Source organism: Oratosquilla oratoria, chromosome 19, assembly GCF_046742065.1.
Source record: "Oratosquilla oratoria isolate Oo_2021 chromosome 19, ASM4674206v1, whole genome shotgun sequence".
In the NCBI taxonomy this organism is placed as follows: domain Eukaryota; kingdom Metazoa; phylum Arthropoda; class Malacostraca; order Stomatopoda; family Squillidae; genus Oratosquilla; species Oratosquilla oratoria.
This window is the reverse complement of record NC_134795.1, coordinates 19,067,569-19,083,235: the sequence shown is the minus strand read 5'-3', so window position 1 is coordinate 19,083,235 and position 15,667 is coordinate 19,067,569. Positions and strand designations below refer to the sequence as shown.

General features: G+C 35.1%; 1 protein-coding gene across 1 annotated transcript in view; it reads left to right on the top strand.

Moving 5' to 3' along the window:
• LOC143035767 (uncharacterized) overlaps nucleotides 1-15,667 on the top strand; it is a 38,533-nt gene that overhangs the window by 12,673 nt on the left and 10,193 nt on the right. Inside the window, exons 5-7 of the mRNA XM_076202701.1 lie at nucleotides 45-166; nucleotides 6,321-6,389; nucleotides 15,115-15,195. Of these exons, the coding sequence (XP_076058816.1) occupies nucleotides 45-166; nucleotides 6,321-6,389; nucleotides 15,115-15,195 (272 nt within the window). The remainder of the gene's footprint in view (nucleotides 1-44; nucleotides 167-6,320; nucleotides 6,390-15,114; nucleotides 15,196-15,667) is intronic.

The window sequence follows — 15,667 nt, the reverse complement described above, 5'->3', positions numbered from 1 at the left end:
CAGCAGAGCATGTGGTATATATACCGTCTTTTTTATGTTGACAGATCAGATCACAGATTACGTGTTCTATTGGTGCTTCATGAAGGAGATGGGATTCAATGACGACACTAAAATAACTGAGTCGGACTTCACTTCCATTTTTGATTCATGGCCCACTGGTTCTGTGGTAAGCTACAATAATTCAGAAGGGAAAAAAAAAAGACATCCTCTTCTTCCTTCTCTCTCATTCACTTGCTTTCAGATAACAGGTACAGTACTTGCTTTTATAATTTGGAATCAATCTAGAAACTCATTACTACAAATTTCCTAAGTATTATTTCTTGATTGAGTAACTGAATAATATTTTTTGAAGAGGTGTGATGACTGTATAGAAACATATTTCGAATGTGCATAAACCATGTTCATAGGTTACGGATCTTCGTTCACCAAAACTGGCAATAGAAAAGACATTTTGTGAGAGAGAGAGAAAAAAAAATATTTGGTAAGATATTACACCCATGCATATATATATATATATATATATATATATATATATATATATATATATATATATATATATATATATATATATATATATATATATATATATATATATATATATATATATGTATATATACATATATATATATATATATATATATATGTATATATATGTATATATATGTATTTACCTAGTATTTTACGGGAAGGGGAGCTATGCTCGTTGTATCCCGTCTTCATATCTCATTTTATCTAAACTATTTTTAAATTCATGTATTGTTTTTGCACACACCACTTTCTCATCTAACTTGTTCCAACTGTCTATTATTCTGTGAGGAAAGCTGTTCTTTTTCACATCTCTTCTATAGCTGTCTTTCTTGATTTTCTTTCCGTGCCCTCTTGTATTTCTATCATCCCATTTTATCAGATTCTCTCTATCAATAATTTCTATGTCTTTCATGATTCTGTAAATAGCTATCAAATCTCCTCTCTCTCTTCCTTGTTCTAGTGTCTGTAGTTCAAGTTTTGCTAGTCTCTCTTCATATGATAGTTTTTAGAGTGTTGGTGCCAATTTTGTAATTGCTCTTTGTATTCTTTCAAGTTTTTTATACATTTATTTTTGTACTAGGTGACCACATCGTTGCAGCATATTCCAATCTTGGTCTTGTGTATTTACCTAGTTGTATTTACCTAGTTGTATTTTACGGGAAGGGGAGCTATGCTCGTGGTGTCCCATTTTCGTATCTCATTTTATCTAAACTATTTTTAAATTCATGTATTGTTTTTGCACACACCACTTTCTCATCTAACTTGTTCCAACTGTCTATTACTCTATGAGGAAAGCTGTTCTTTTTCACATCTCTTCTATAGCTGTCTTTTTTTATTTTCTTTCCATGTCCTCTTGTATTTCTGTCATCCCATTTTATCAGATTCTCTCTATCAGTAATTTCTATACCTTTCATGATTCTGTAAATAGCTATCAAATCTCCTCTCTCTCTTCTTTGCTCTAGTGTCTGTAGTTCAAGTTTTGCTAGTCTCTCTTCATATGATAGTTTTGAGAGTGTTGGTGCCAATTTTGTAATTGCTCTTTGTATTCTTTCAAGTTTTTTTATGCATTTTTTTGCACTTGGTGACCATATCGTTGCTGCATATTCCAATCTTGGTCTTATCAGAGTGATTAGAATTTTCTTCACCATTTCTTCATCCAGGTATGTAAATGCCACTTTGATTGTTCTTATTAAATTATAGGTTTCTCCAAAAATCTTATTTATATGTTTTTCAGGTGACATATTATTCATAACAATGACTCCCAGGTCCTTTTCATTTTCGGCTTTTTTTATTCCTTCTTCTCCCAATTTATATGATCCTGTTATTCTGTTTTTACTTTTTCCAAATTCCATTATACTACACTTTTTTGTATTGAACTCCATCTCCCACTTCCTACTCCATTCCTGTACTTTATTTAGATCTCTTTGTAGTGATTCACAATCTTCTTCCGTGTTCACTTTTTTCAATAGTTTTGCATCATCTGCAAAAAAGCTCATATAGCTTTCAATTCCTTCATCCATATCATTAATATATATAGCAAACATTATTGGGGCCAGAACTGTTCCTTGTGGAACACCGCTTATTACTTCATCCCATTTTGAGTGCTGGTCTCTTATCACTACTCTCATTTTTCTTTCTTGCAAAAAGTCTTCCATTCAATTTAGCAGTTTGCCCTGTATTCCTCCTTCAGTTTCTAATTTCTTAAGCAACTTCTTATGTGGTACTTTGTCAAAAGCTTTTTTTAGGTCTAGAAATGCACAATCAGCCCATCCATCTCTTTCTTGTATTATATCTATTAGTCTTGAATAGAAACATATTAAATTGGTGACGCATGATCGTCCTTGTCTGAATCCAAATTGCCTTGGATTTAGCACGTTGTTTTTTTCTAAATATTTTACCCATCTACTTTTGACAATTCTTTCACAAATTTTTGCTATTGTACTTGTTAGAGAGACTGGCCTATAGTTGTTAGGGTCTTCTTTATTTCTTCCTTTATATATAGGTACTATATTTGCTTTTTTCCAATCTTCTGGAACTTTACCTTCTTTCAAGGAACTGTTTATTATGCTATGTATTATGTCTGTCAGTTCTTTCCTGCATTCTTTCAAAATCCAGTTTGCTATTTCATCTGGTCCATGTGATTTTCTGACATCAAGATTACTCAAGTGTTTCAATATTTCATTCTTTGTTACTTCTATTTCTTTCATAGGAGGACTTTCTCTTTCCATTCGATCTCTTCAGGTTGTATGTTCTCCCTTGTAAACACTGATTTAAAATGTTTGTTCATAATTTCTGCCATTTCAATTTCCTCTGTGTATTCAACTCCTCCTTGTCTTAATTTCTCCAAATCTTGTTTGTTTTTCAGTTTATTGTTTACATATCTGTAGAATAGTTTTGGTTGATCTTTACACTTTTCTATGACATCTTTTTCATATTTTCTCTTTTCCTCTCTGCACGTTTGTACATATTCATTTCTATAACAGGTATATATTTTCCATTTTTCAGGTCTTCTGTCTTTTTTCCATCTGGTCCAGGCTTTGTCTCTTTTGTCTTTTAACTCCCTACAGCTTTTGTTGTACCAGTATTTTATATATTCTTTTTCTTGTTTTTGTCTTGGGACATACTTTTCCACTCCTTTTTTGTAAATTTTTGTCAAAATATTCCATTTCTCTTCTACTGTTGTTTCTTCTTTGTATATTTCTTCCCAGTTTTCTTTTTGAAAGAATTCTCTTATTTTATCAAAGTTTGTTTTTTCATACATCATTCTTCCTTTTCTATATTGTTCATTTCTTTTGATATATTTTTCTTCATTAAGTTCCAGTTCAATCAATATGTGGTCACTTTTACCTATTGGTGTTTTATATTCAATCTTGTCCACTATTCTGGGTTCGGATGTAATTATTAGGTCTAGTCTCGATGGCTCTTCTTCATTTCTATACCTAGTGTTCTCCTGTATCCATTGTGTCATTGTATGGTCAGTAATCATCTCAAGTAGAGCGTTTCCCCATGAGCTGTCTCCACCCTTTACTGTCATCTCTTCCCAGCAGATTTCTTTGCAATTAAAGTCGCCCATCATAACTATTCTTCCTCCATCTTCCATTATCTTGTTTAATGCTATCTTTGTGTCCTCTAACATACTTTTATGTTCACTCTCTTCCCATGAGGCTGTTTTCGGGGGCACATAATTTATCACAAACTTTCTGCTCTTCTTATCTGTCTTCCATTTCAATAATAATCATCTCTACTGTATTCTTTCCATATGTGACACACTTCACGTTTATATCCTTCTTAGTCAGGAACATAACTCCACCCCCTTGCTTTGTCTCTCTGTTTCTAATCCAATAATTATATGCATCATGTCCTACACTGTTGGGTGGTAGTGGACCTTTTAATTTTGTTTCTACAATTCCCATTATGTCTGGTTCTTTTTCCTTCAAATAATCATTCAGCTCATTCAATCCATTAATCTATCTATATTTGTGTAAGATACTCTTATTTTTCTGCCACTTCCATTGTGTTCTCTGTTTCCCTTTTGTTTTTCTCTTGTATGTCGACTTTCCTTAGTTTCATATTCACTGCTCTCCAATAGAATCTCTCTTTCTCTGACTCCGTTCTGTTCTCGTTTTTTTCCTTAGCTTTAAGTCTTTTCATTTTTTCTTCTTCCCTTTCCTCTTTATTCATTTCCCTTTTTATCCATACCTTTTTATATTGTTCACTTGTTGCTAGTTTCCCTGTTTTGGATAAGATATTCTCTGCCATCGTTTGTGACCTGAATTTAATCTTAATTGGTCTGGTCTTATCTGTGCTATACTTTCCAAGTCTAAATTTCTCTTCGATTTGCTTCATAATTTCTGGTTCATCTTCCTGAACTGATTCTAGTAATTGGCTTACTTTTTCATTTTCCTCTTTGATTCTTGAGGTTCTATCTGGGTTATGTTTCTCTTCCATTCCTAATATAATCATACATTTCTTTTTGTCTGCTAAATCTCTTACTATATTCTCCTTTTGTCTCATCAATGTTATAACTAAGTCTTCAGTATGTTTTTTCAATTGCTGTTTGATTATGTCAGTGAATGAAACTTTATTGTCTTCTTGGGTTGTCTTCCAATTCTTAGCTTCTTTAGTTATGACATCTCTGTTTTCTTTACTATTCCTCTTCAATTCCTCATTCTCCACCTTTACTTCTCTTAACTGTCTTTTTAGGTCTTCTATTTCATCAGTTAAGTTTTTATTCGCCTTCTCTAGTTCTTCCAATTTTTCAAATCTCTCGGCAATTTTTGTCATTTTGCCAAACCTAACTTCCCAGTTGTTAGACATTTGTTCAAGTTTTTCCTCCAGTTTTGCCAGTCGGGGGAGGTTGGTATCCGCCGCCCTTTCATTAAATCCTTGGAAATTATCATCCTCACCTTCCATTGAACTGCTCTTATCTATGTTTCTGATCTTTACAATTTTGTTAGTCCCCTCATCTAAATCCAAGTCGTCCGTTCGACGTTTGTTTATCAGCCGTCTAGACTCTTGGACTAAGTCCTCCCCTTCCTCATTTCCTTCCATTTCCCTCAATATCCCTTCCCTTCTCCTTCCCTATCACTTCCCTACTATTTCACGAGCACTCCCCTTCCCTATAAATACAATAGGCACTTCCTGAATGCTGTGATCCACGTAGTTTTTCCTTTTTCTTTGGAACACCAGTTCATACCGTCCATTCAGTTGAAAGTGTGTGTGTGTGTGTGTATACAGATGCTCCTCTACTTACGTTCATTCGTTTTACGTTTTTTCGATTTTACGTTTGAACTGACTTTAAAAAAGAAATGTAAAAAAAAAAAAAAAAAAAAATGGAGTGATTTTTTTAGTTTAGCGCACTCTCCGTAGTTCAAACGATACTTACGCATGACGCTGCGTCCATTGTTTACATGGCACAGACGACAGACTGAACGTGCCTTGCCTCCTCGTCCTCCCCCTCCTCCTCCACCATCTCAATTTATGTTGCTTGAATTTAACTTATTTGAAATTAATGTTATAATTTTACAATGTTATGTGTATAATTAATGATTTAGGGGTGTTTTATAAGATACGGTAATAGAATTTACGGATGTATGGTACAGTAACAACTTACGTTCATTTTCAACTTACGTTCGGCCGTTCGGAATGTAACTAAAACGTAAGTTGAGGAACGTCTGTGTATATATATATATATATATATATATATATATACACATATATATACAGTATATATATACACATATATATACAGTATATATATACACACACACACACACACACACATATATATATATATATATATATATATATATTTACCTAGTTTCACCTAGTTGTATTTTACGGGAAGGGGAGCTATGCTCGTGGGGTACCGTTTTCATATCTCATTTTATCTAAACTATTTTTAAATTCATGTATTGTTTTTGCACACACTACTTTCTCATCTAACTTGTTCCAGCTGTCTATTGTGTGTGTGTGTATATATATATATATATATATATATATATATATATATATATATATATATATATATAATATATAGATAGATAGAAAGATAGATAAATATAGTTTCTTTTCTGAGACATAAACTATTATAATGTTAATGGGCTGCATCTACTTCAAGACATCTGTAATTGGAGCTCATTCAGCCAGTATTACACAATATTGTTGATAATACATAGAGGTTTTATTCACATACTGGGCATGGAGTCAGGGCTAGAAAATTATTTTCATCTATTTTCACATACCTAAACAAAATTATTTTCGAAACTAATTTGTTGTACTTCATTTTTCAGAAGGAGAGTTTGATTGATACCATGGAGTTATGTTTTGCCTTAACAGAGAACCCTCGCAACAAAGTACAGGTATAAAATATCAACTTTCTTTATCCAAGTTATAAGATCACTTTTTTTTTTCAAAAGAAACATCATCATCCATGTCATTCACATAAATAGCAAACATTATTGGAGCCAATACAGATCCTTGCAGAACTCCACTGATCACCTCCTTCCAACCTGAATATTTTTCTCCGAGTACCGTATTTTCCGGCTTAAAATGCGCATTGGGTTATAATGCGCACCTATACACTTCGTTATCTCAGTACACAGATAGCGCGCACCGACGTATAACGCGCATGCCCGATCGCATTTGTCTATAACGCAGTTTTACCTCGGTATTTATATCATGTGAACGAGGTTACATGGAGAAGTATTTTTCATTGGCTAGAGCCACCGCTGGGAAATCTGTTGATTTGTCACTAAATTAAGTGTCAGTTTAGGCATCAATCAGGACACAACTATGAAAAAGTCGGAACTACATGTACCGGTATATGACTCATGCTGTGCGTTGGTCCCTTATTACTTTGTAGCTTAAATAGTTTGTAGGAAATATGATCTAAAAAAAAGTTTATTGAAAGTAAAATATACAGAAAAAAATCGGGATTTTTACAGAAAATGTCCATTTTATATCTTGAGGAAATAATTCGTCTTTACCATTTTTTATTTAATACTGAAACAAACTACAGACTGTTTCGTTTTAGCTTTGAACCTGCAATGACAGTGGTGAAATAGGACAGTCTCTCATCGAGGTGACGGTTAGTTAATATAACTCCCAAAAGAGGGTGTTGTAGTCAGGTGTTTGACACGAGTTTATGAACGGCCACAACGGAATTTGTACCATACCTAAAGTGAAGCAACAAAGCTAACATAAAAATTCAAACTAGGATGCTGTGAACATGGGCAAACATCATGAATATTGATCATGTTTCATGGTGTTTAGGCCTATTTAAACATGAAAAATAAGATTCGATAGATACCTACCTATACCAAATATTTATATACGGTATCCCATGCTGTCGTATTATTTCATGTCACCATGGCTGTTCTTCTTGTTCTCACGGAACGTCACGGAGAAGTGTGCCGTCCCGACATTGTGACGGCCAACATCGTCACGTTGTTGTGAAAAAAATTACACACACAGCCGCAGAATTTTTATCGTAGGACGTAGATAATGCGCACCACCGGATAACGCGCACCCCCCATTTTTTGGTCCTTCCAACGGAAAAAAGTTGCGCACTATACGCCGGAAAATACGGTACTACTCTCATCTTTCTACCAATCAGGAAGTCCTCCATCCATTTTAGAAGGTTCCCTTGAATCCCTCCTATATGTTCCAGTTTTTTGAATAATTTTTTTTGTGTGGTACCTTGTCAAAAGCTTTTTGTAAGTTCATGAAAGCACAATCAGCCCATCCATCCCTTTCTTGCACTATATCTATTAGTCTTGAGTAAAAACATATTAAGTTTGTGGTATATGATCTTCCTTGTCTGAACCCAAATTGTCTTGGGTTTATTATATTATTTTCTTCCAGGTGTTTTACCCATCTATTCTTGATATTTTTCTCATAAATTTTGGTTATAGTGCTTGTTAGAGAGACTGGTCTAGAGTTAGTTGGTTCTTACTTGTTTCCTCCTTTATGTATTGGTACAATGTTAGCATTTTCCCAGTCTTTTGAAGGAGTGATTGTGCCGACAGCACTGTATGGGGCAAAAACATGAAACATAGGAGAGGAAGAGTTTAAATGTGTCTGAGATGAAATGCCTGAGAAGTATTGTAGGGGTTACTAGGTTGGATAGAGTGAGAAACAAGTAAGTGAGGAAGAGAGCAGGGATGGAAGGGGTGTTGGGAGATAGGGTTGATGAAAGAGTTTTGGGATGGTTTGGACACATGGAAAGAATGAGTGAAGAAAAATTAGTAAAAGAGGTGTGGCAGGCAGAGGTGGAAGGAGAGAACATGAGGGGGCAACTTAGGATGAGATGGATGGATGGAGTAAAATGGGCATTGGGAATGAGGGGAATGTCTGTTGAGGAAGGAAGGGAGAAGACAGAAGATAGGAGTGAGTGGAGAATGGTTGTGTATGAATGATGCTGTGATGCATGGAAGGGAGTGGGTGAGGATGGGGGGTAAGGTACTATGTATGAATGAAATTTTGATGCAGCCTGAAGGTATTTCTCCCTGTCTTCTCTCTCTCTGTATGAGGGGATTGAGAGGGTGGTTGGTGATTAAATGAAGCAGCCTTGCTATGGATGTGCTGTGTCTTGCTACATTGCTTCTGAATCATGGAAGTGGACGAGATGCGTTGATGATCCATCATCCAGGAGGAGCCAAAATAAGAGGGAGGGAATGGGAGTGGAGTATGTGGGGATGAAATGGGTGGGAGTGAATTTTATTGCTTTGATATTTGCTATCTCCCTTGTAAAAGGGAAAATGCTGTATGTATATATATATATATATATGAGCAGTAGTCGTCACTCAGGTCAGGTCAAACCGGGTAGCTGCTTCAGTTAGCGATATGGCGAGTGAATGTGGCACTGTGTTCAGCGCCGAAGAGGTACAATCTCTACTTAGTAGAATTGAAGCCTTGGAGGATTGCTGTTAAGTGCCTTAAGGAGGAGAATCGAGTTCTCCGCTCGAAGGCCCATGATACGGAAGGCAATATTAGCGATGAGCATGGATGGAATACGGTGAGAAATAAGATGCGGAAAAGTGGAAAAAATTCCTCACCAGCCCCACTGAAATGCAAAAACTCGTTTCAAGTGCTGGCAAATCTGCAGGAAGAAGGAACTACTGAAATCCAAGAGAAGAAGAAAAGGGCAGACGCTGGATCCCTGCCCACAGGTAAGATTTTGGTAGTAGGAGACAGTCAAGTGAGGTATTTAGACAGGGTTTTCTGCGACAAAGATAGGAAGCATAGGACGCAGGTGTGTTTCCCCGGCGCGGGCATAGGTGATGTTAGAGATAGGATTGAAGAGTGTCTAGTAGGGGAAGGTAAGGACCCAGTAGTTTGCTTAAGTGCCGGAGGAAATGATATAGGTAAGGTAGGGAGTGAGGAATTATTTGCGCGGTACCGAGATGCGCTAGACAAGATCAGAAATAGGGGAGGTGTTCCTGTAGTATGTGGAATCCTTCCGAGGCGTAGAGTTGGAGGCATGTGGCATTCCAGGGCTATTGCAATGAATTGCAGGCTGGCAAAACATTGTAAGGCTAGTGGATGGGCATTTGTCGACAACTGGGACCGCTTTTATGGTAAGAATCACCTATACACAAGGGACGGAGTGCACTTGTCTCCCAAAGGATTTCGGCTCCTTGCTGAATCCCTTGAGCGAGAAGTAGGCATGCTACAGGGTTTTTTCGGGTAGATTATGTGGGAGTAGGGGGGGAAGTATCGAATATAGTTTAGGAAATAGAAACAACTTAGAGGACTGTACAAAAAATCACCAAGCAGGTGGAGGGAAGATAAACTTAAAGTTTACTATACAAATAGTAGGAGCATAATTAACAAAATTGATTTGCTGCGAGGTAAAGCATGCGTAGAAAATTTCGATATTATAGCCATTACTGAAATCCTGGATCAACATGGCTTGATAAACATTTCCTTCCGGAAATCGAAATAGAAGGATATAAGTTTTTTCATAAGGATAGGGTCGGCAGGAATGGGGAGGTGTAGCACTTTTCGTTAAAAATACATTAAACTGTATTATCAACAATTCGATTAAGGAAGAGGACTGTACGGAATCTATTTGGGTAGAGATTATAGGCAAGAATAAGAAAGTTATTATTGGCGTCTTGTATAGACCTCCTAACCTTAGCATTGAGCAGACTGATTCCCCTAATTCATGAAATTCACAGAGCGTCCCAGTACAAAAACGTTTGTAATCATGGGAGATTTTAACTATAGAAACATTGACTGGGAAACTTTAATAGGAGATCATGAAGCGAAAACAATTCCTAGATGTGGTGCAGGATAATTTCCTAAAACAAATGATTACCGATCCTACGAGGGGACAAAATACCCTGGACTTAATTCTAACAAATAATGAGCACCAAATTAGCAGCATAATAGTGGGCGATAGTCTAGGCTTTAGCGATCATCAAGAAATAAGATTTAATATTATTTGGGAAAAAATAAAAAGTAACAAATAACGTTCAAGTACCAGACTTCAGGAAAGCAAACTTTGACAATATAAAAACCTATTTGAAATTGAATACGAAAAACAATCCGGACGTTTCAAACATTCTTGATTCTCGTTGCGGGGCTGATAATCAGAAGTGGGTCAAGGAGGATACGCGTACCTTGGGTCAGGTCTGGGTCAAAGAGAGAAATTCGCATACCTTAAGTCAGGTCTGGGTCAAAGAGAGTGATGCGCGTGCCTTGGGTCAGGTCGATTCGGGGCGACGGCCCAAAAATCAGGTCAGTACTTTGGATGAGATGTATAGCAATCTGGCAGATCTAATTATTAATGCACAAAACACATTTATCCCCCTAAAGTCAATACGAAAAAATAGTAATACTCCCAAATGGATGACGGACAGATTGAAACATGAGATCGGAATTAAAAGAGGACTTTACGTAAAAATAAAAAACGGGGAATCACACTTAGATCAAGATATAACGAATTGGCAATGCTGGTTTATATGAATACACTTTCAGCGAATCTTAATTTTGAAATAATGTTTGCCAGTCAAGCAAAATCCAACCCAAAGGGTTTCTTTCATCTCTATAGAACAAGAGAAAAAGAAAAAATAGGACCAATTAAAAACGATGAAAATGTCATGATAGAATCGGAGAAAAAAATGAATGAGGAGTTTAACAATTATTTTTTTATCGGTGTTTACTAATGAGAGGTTAGATAAAGTACCTGACTGCGATCCGATTTTCAGAGAGGATGAAGAAAATAGTCTAACTAATATCAGCATTAGTAAAGAAGAAGTTATCAAGCAGATTGACAGACTTAAAGCTACAAAATCTCCGGGTCCGGACGAAATTTTTCCAAGAATGCTTAAAGAGTGTAAATTTGAAATCTGCGACCATTTAACTGAAATATTCAATAACTCGGTAGACACTGGTTTTGTGCCAACAACTTGGAGGCAGGCAAACGTTGTTCCTGTTTTTAAGAAGGGAGATATATCGTCTATATGCAACTACAGGCCAATCAGTTTGACATCGGTTATAGGAAAAATGCTTGAATCAATAATAGTAAATAGACTCAGAGAACACATTGAAGGGCATAATTTAATTCGTGATTCACAGCATGGTTTCTCCAAAGGTAAGTCATGCGTGACTAATCTTCTATCCTTTTACACTAAGGTATATAAGGCGTCAGACAACAATGAAAATTACGATGTTATTTACCTTGACTTTAGCAAAGCGTTCGACAAAGTGCCACACCAGAGACTACTAAATAAAATCAAAGCCCATGGCATAGGAGGAAAAGTGTTAGAATGGATTAGAGCTTGGATTAGTAACAGAAAACAGCGGGTCACCATAAATGGAATAAAATCTAGGTGGGGCAATGTTACTAGCGGGGTCCCCCAGGGCTCGGTTTTGGGTCCCTTATTGTTCATTATGTATATAAACGACTTAGACGATGGGTTAAATAGTGATGTTAGTAAGTTTGCGGACGACACTAAAATAGGACGCCTAATTAGGTCAGGAGAAGACGCCCAGATTCTGCAGGATGATCTTAATAAACTGTTAACATGGTCGGTGAAATGGCAAATGAACTTCAATATCTCTAAGTGTAGCGTGTTAAACGTAGGGCTACACAACCCCGAAAATAGATACAACTTAGATGACACGTTTTTAGAAAAATCTGAGTGCGAGAGGGACTTGGGAGTTCTGGTGAGTCCGGACCTTAAAACCAGGAAGCAGTGCATTAGCGCCAGAAATAAAGCAAACAGAGCATTAGGCTTCATTGCTAGGACGGTAACAAATAGAAGTGCAGAGGTAATTATTAAACTCTATCTAGCGATAGTTAGACCCATCCTTGACTATGCGGTACAGTTTTGGTCTCCGTCCTACAAAATGGACATAAATTCACTAGAATCAGTACAGAGAAGAATGACCAAAATGATACAAGGACTCGGAAATTTGCCTTACGAAGAGAGGCTTAGGCACCTAAACTTACACTCTCTGGAAAGACGCAGAGTGCGGGGTGATCTAATAGAAGTGTTCAAGTGGATCAAAGGCTATAACAAGGGTGATGCAAACAAGGTCATCATAATAAAACAACAGGGCAGGACTCGCAGTAATGGGTATAAAACTGGTCAAATTTAGATTTAATAAGGTAATAGTAAATAATTTGTTTACAAATAGGGTGGTCGATGAATGGAATAAACTTAGTAACCACGTAGAAAGCGCTGAAACTATCAGTTGTTTTAAAAAACGATTAGACAACTTAATGGATTGGGACGACAGGTGGTTATGGATACGGAGCTGCCTAGTGTAGGCCTGATGGTCTTTTGCAGTCTCCTTAATTTCTGATGTTCTTATGTTCTTATATATATATATATAGCATATATATATATATAGATATATATATATAGATATGTATATATATATATATATATATATATGTATATATATATATATATATATATACATATATATATACATATATATATACATATATATATACATATATATATACATATATATATATACATATATATATATACATATATATATATACATATATATATATATATATACAAATATATATATAATATGTATATATATATATATATATATATACATATATACATATATGTATATATGTATATATATACATATATATATATGTATATATATATATATATTATATATACATATATACATATATATATACATATATATATATATATATATATATATATATATATATATTTATATATATATGTATATATGTTTATATATATATATATATACATATGATATATACTGTTTATATATATATATATACATATATATATATATATATATACATACATATATATACTTTGTATCCATGAATGTTGTTAAAACATTAGTCTGTACATTGTATGTTTGTAAATTGAAGGAAGATAAATATTCTGCAATAAATTTCATTAAATGATATCACTTAGTTGTAATGGGTAAATAGTTATTATGTGTGGCCCTCATGACAACACATTACCAATGTATCCCTGGAGGTACCCCCATTCTACCCCATGAGCATCCACATATTTGTGATGTAACCATATCACTTCATAAATATGTGGATGTTCATGGGGTAGAATGGTTCTAATTGGCTGTATCAGTAAGTCACTTATATGTTTAAGTTCACTACAACATGTTAGAACTTTATTAATTACTATTATTTTGTCTTGAATAAGGTTTATTTTCTTTACTATATAGGTCAAGCATGTCAAACTGGGGGTACCTCGAGTTTACTAATGTAGCCCTCGAGGTACCCCTAGTTTAATATTCCTGACCTAACTAGTAAAGAAAATAAACCTTATTCAAGACAAAATAACAGTAATTATTAAAGTTCTAACAGGTTGTAGTGACCCTAAACATATAAGTGACTTACTGATAGAGCCAAGTAGAACCATTCTACCCCATGAACATCCACATATTTGTGATATGACCATATCACATCACAAAACCACAAAAGTGGAAGCAGCAAATATTGAGTGTTAGATGTAGGTTAGAACTTACAGAAGAGATCACATGGTCTAGGATGAGAGTTGTGATGCCATGAGATCATGTTGAAAAGCATATGTCTAAAGGATGTCAAAATTACACTTTCCATACAGATGCACTAACTCCTGGAATAGCTTAGAAATTAATATAGGTAAATAACCACACACCTCATACTGCCTGTCATACTACATACTCTTCCTTTGATGTTTTGCTTTTTCTCTTCTTCCATTTACCCCAAGTCACAACTCTGACTTTTCAGTCATCTCACACTTTTTATTGAAACAGTCCTTTAACTTATATTTCCTTATACAAATGTATATGTATTCTATACATATGTATATATATATATATATATATATATATATATATATATATATATATATATATATATATATATATATATATATATATATATATATACCTTTTAATTACCACATTTTCTGTCATCCACTTGTTCAAAATATGACCCTCACTCCCCCCCCCTCTGTACCTTATGTGATGAAGGTCAGCCTTAAGGTTTACCTTAGGATCTTGGTATCCCCAAAGAATGAATATATAGTGTTACTAAATAATTCCACTAAACAAAGAGAAGAGTTAAATGATTATAAATGAATATATTTAGCCTTTATAAACTTCCATCATTGGTCAGTGGTTGGTAAATTACTTGTCAAAGGTGATCCCTAAAGTATATTGGAAAAGACTATCAAGGAACTACCAGTAATCAAAGGTAAATTTACACTAGATATAAGGTAGACTAAGTTTAACTGATATGAACAAGATTATATGTGCATTCTAGCCTACTGCATTAGCTATATGAGTCATTGAAGGGCAAATTACACAAATACCCTTAAATATGATTAGCGATTAAAAGTCAGAGGTAAGCAGTAGCTACCCCAGCAGAGTATGGCTCAGGCTATAGAAAAAATTTCATTCAGTTTTATCATACCAATAAATCCTAAATATAGGATGCATCTTATATTTTGGTATGTACATGCCACAAAATTTGGTATGTATACACCTGAATATGAATCCACAGTAACTTATTTATCTATTTATACATTATACTTACCTGTCTACCTCCTGTTTCAGTGGTTCTTGGATGTGATGGCTTGCTATGCAACAAAATGTCATGGAATAGTTGGCTCAACTGCAGTGGGAAGTTGTGACCTTGTAAGTTTTCCATGTTATCTTTTGTATTTATGCATTTATTTTTCCTCTAAATATATGCAGATTTTGGTGCCATACTTGCATTTGTAATGTTTGTGCTAACCTTGTTTTGTTTATGTCAGCACTAGTTATATTTCCAACTTTAATGTTATTCAGGACTTTAGGAACTAGTAACACCCCTGTGGACCAATGTCATTAAGCATTCTACTTTGTTCAGTGATAGATATCCACACACAAAGGAATTATACACCTTGATGGTCCAGTGGTACAGTTCTCTACTGCTAATGCAACTACTGTGTCCAAATTCAAGTCCTGCCCATGATTGAAAAAATGTCAGCATCACTGCTCTGTGAACTGGGACTAGAACTCTGGTGGGCAAAGAGTTAGGTGTGTGTCTGTGCAAGGTTACAGCATTACCCATAGATTGAGCCATATATAAGCTCTGAGCTCTCATTGGGAGGAGTAATAGCCATTG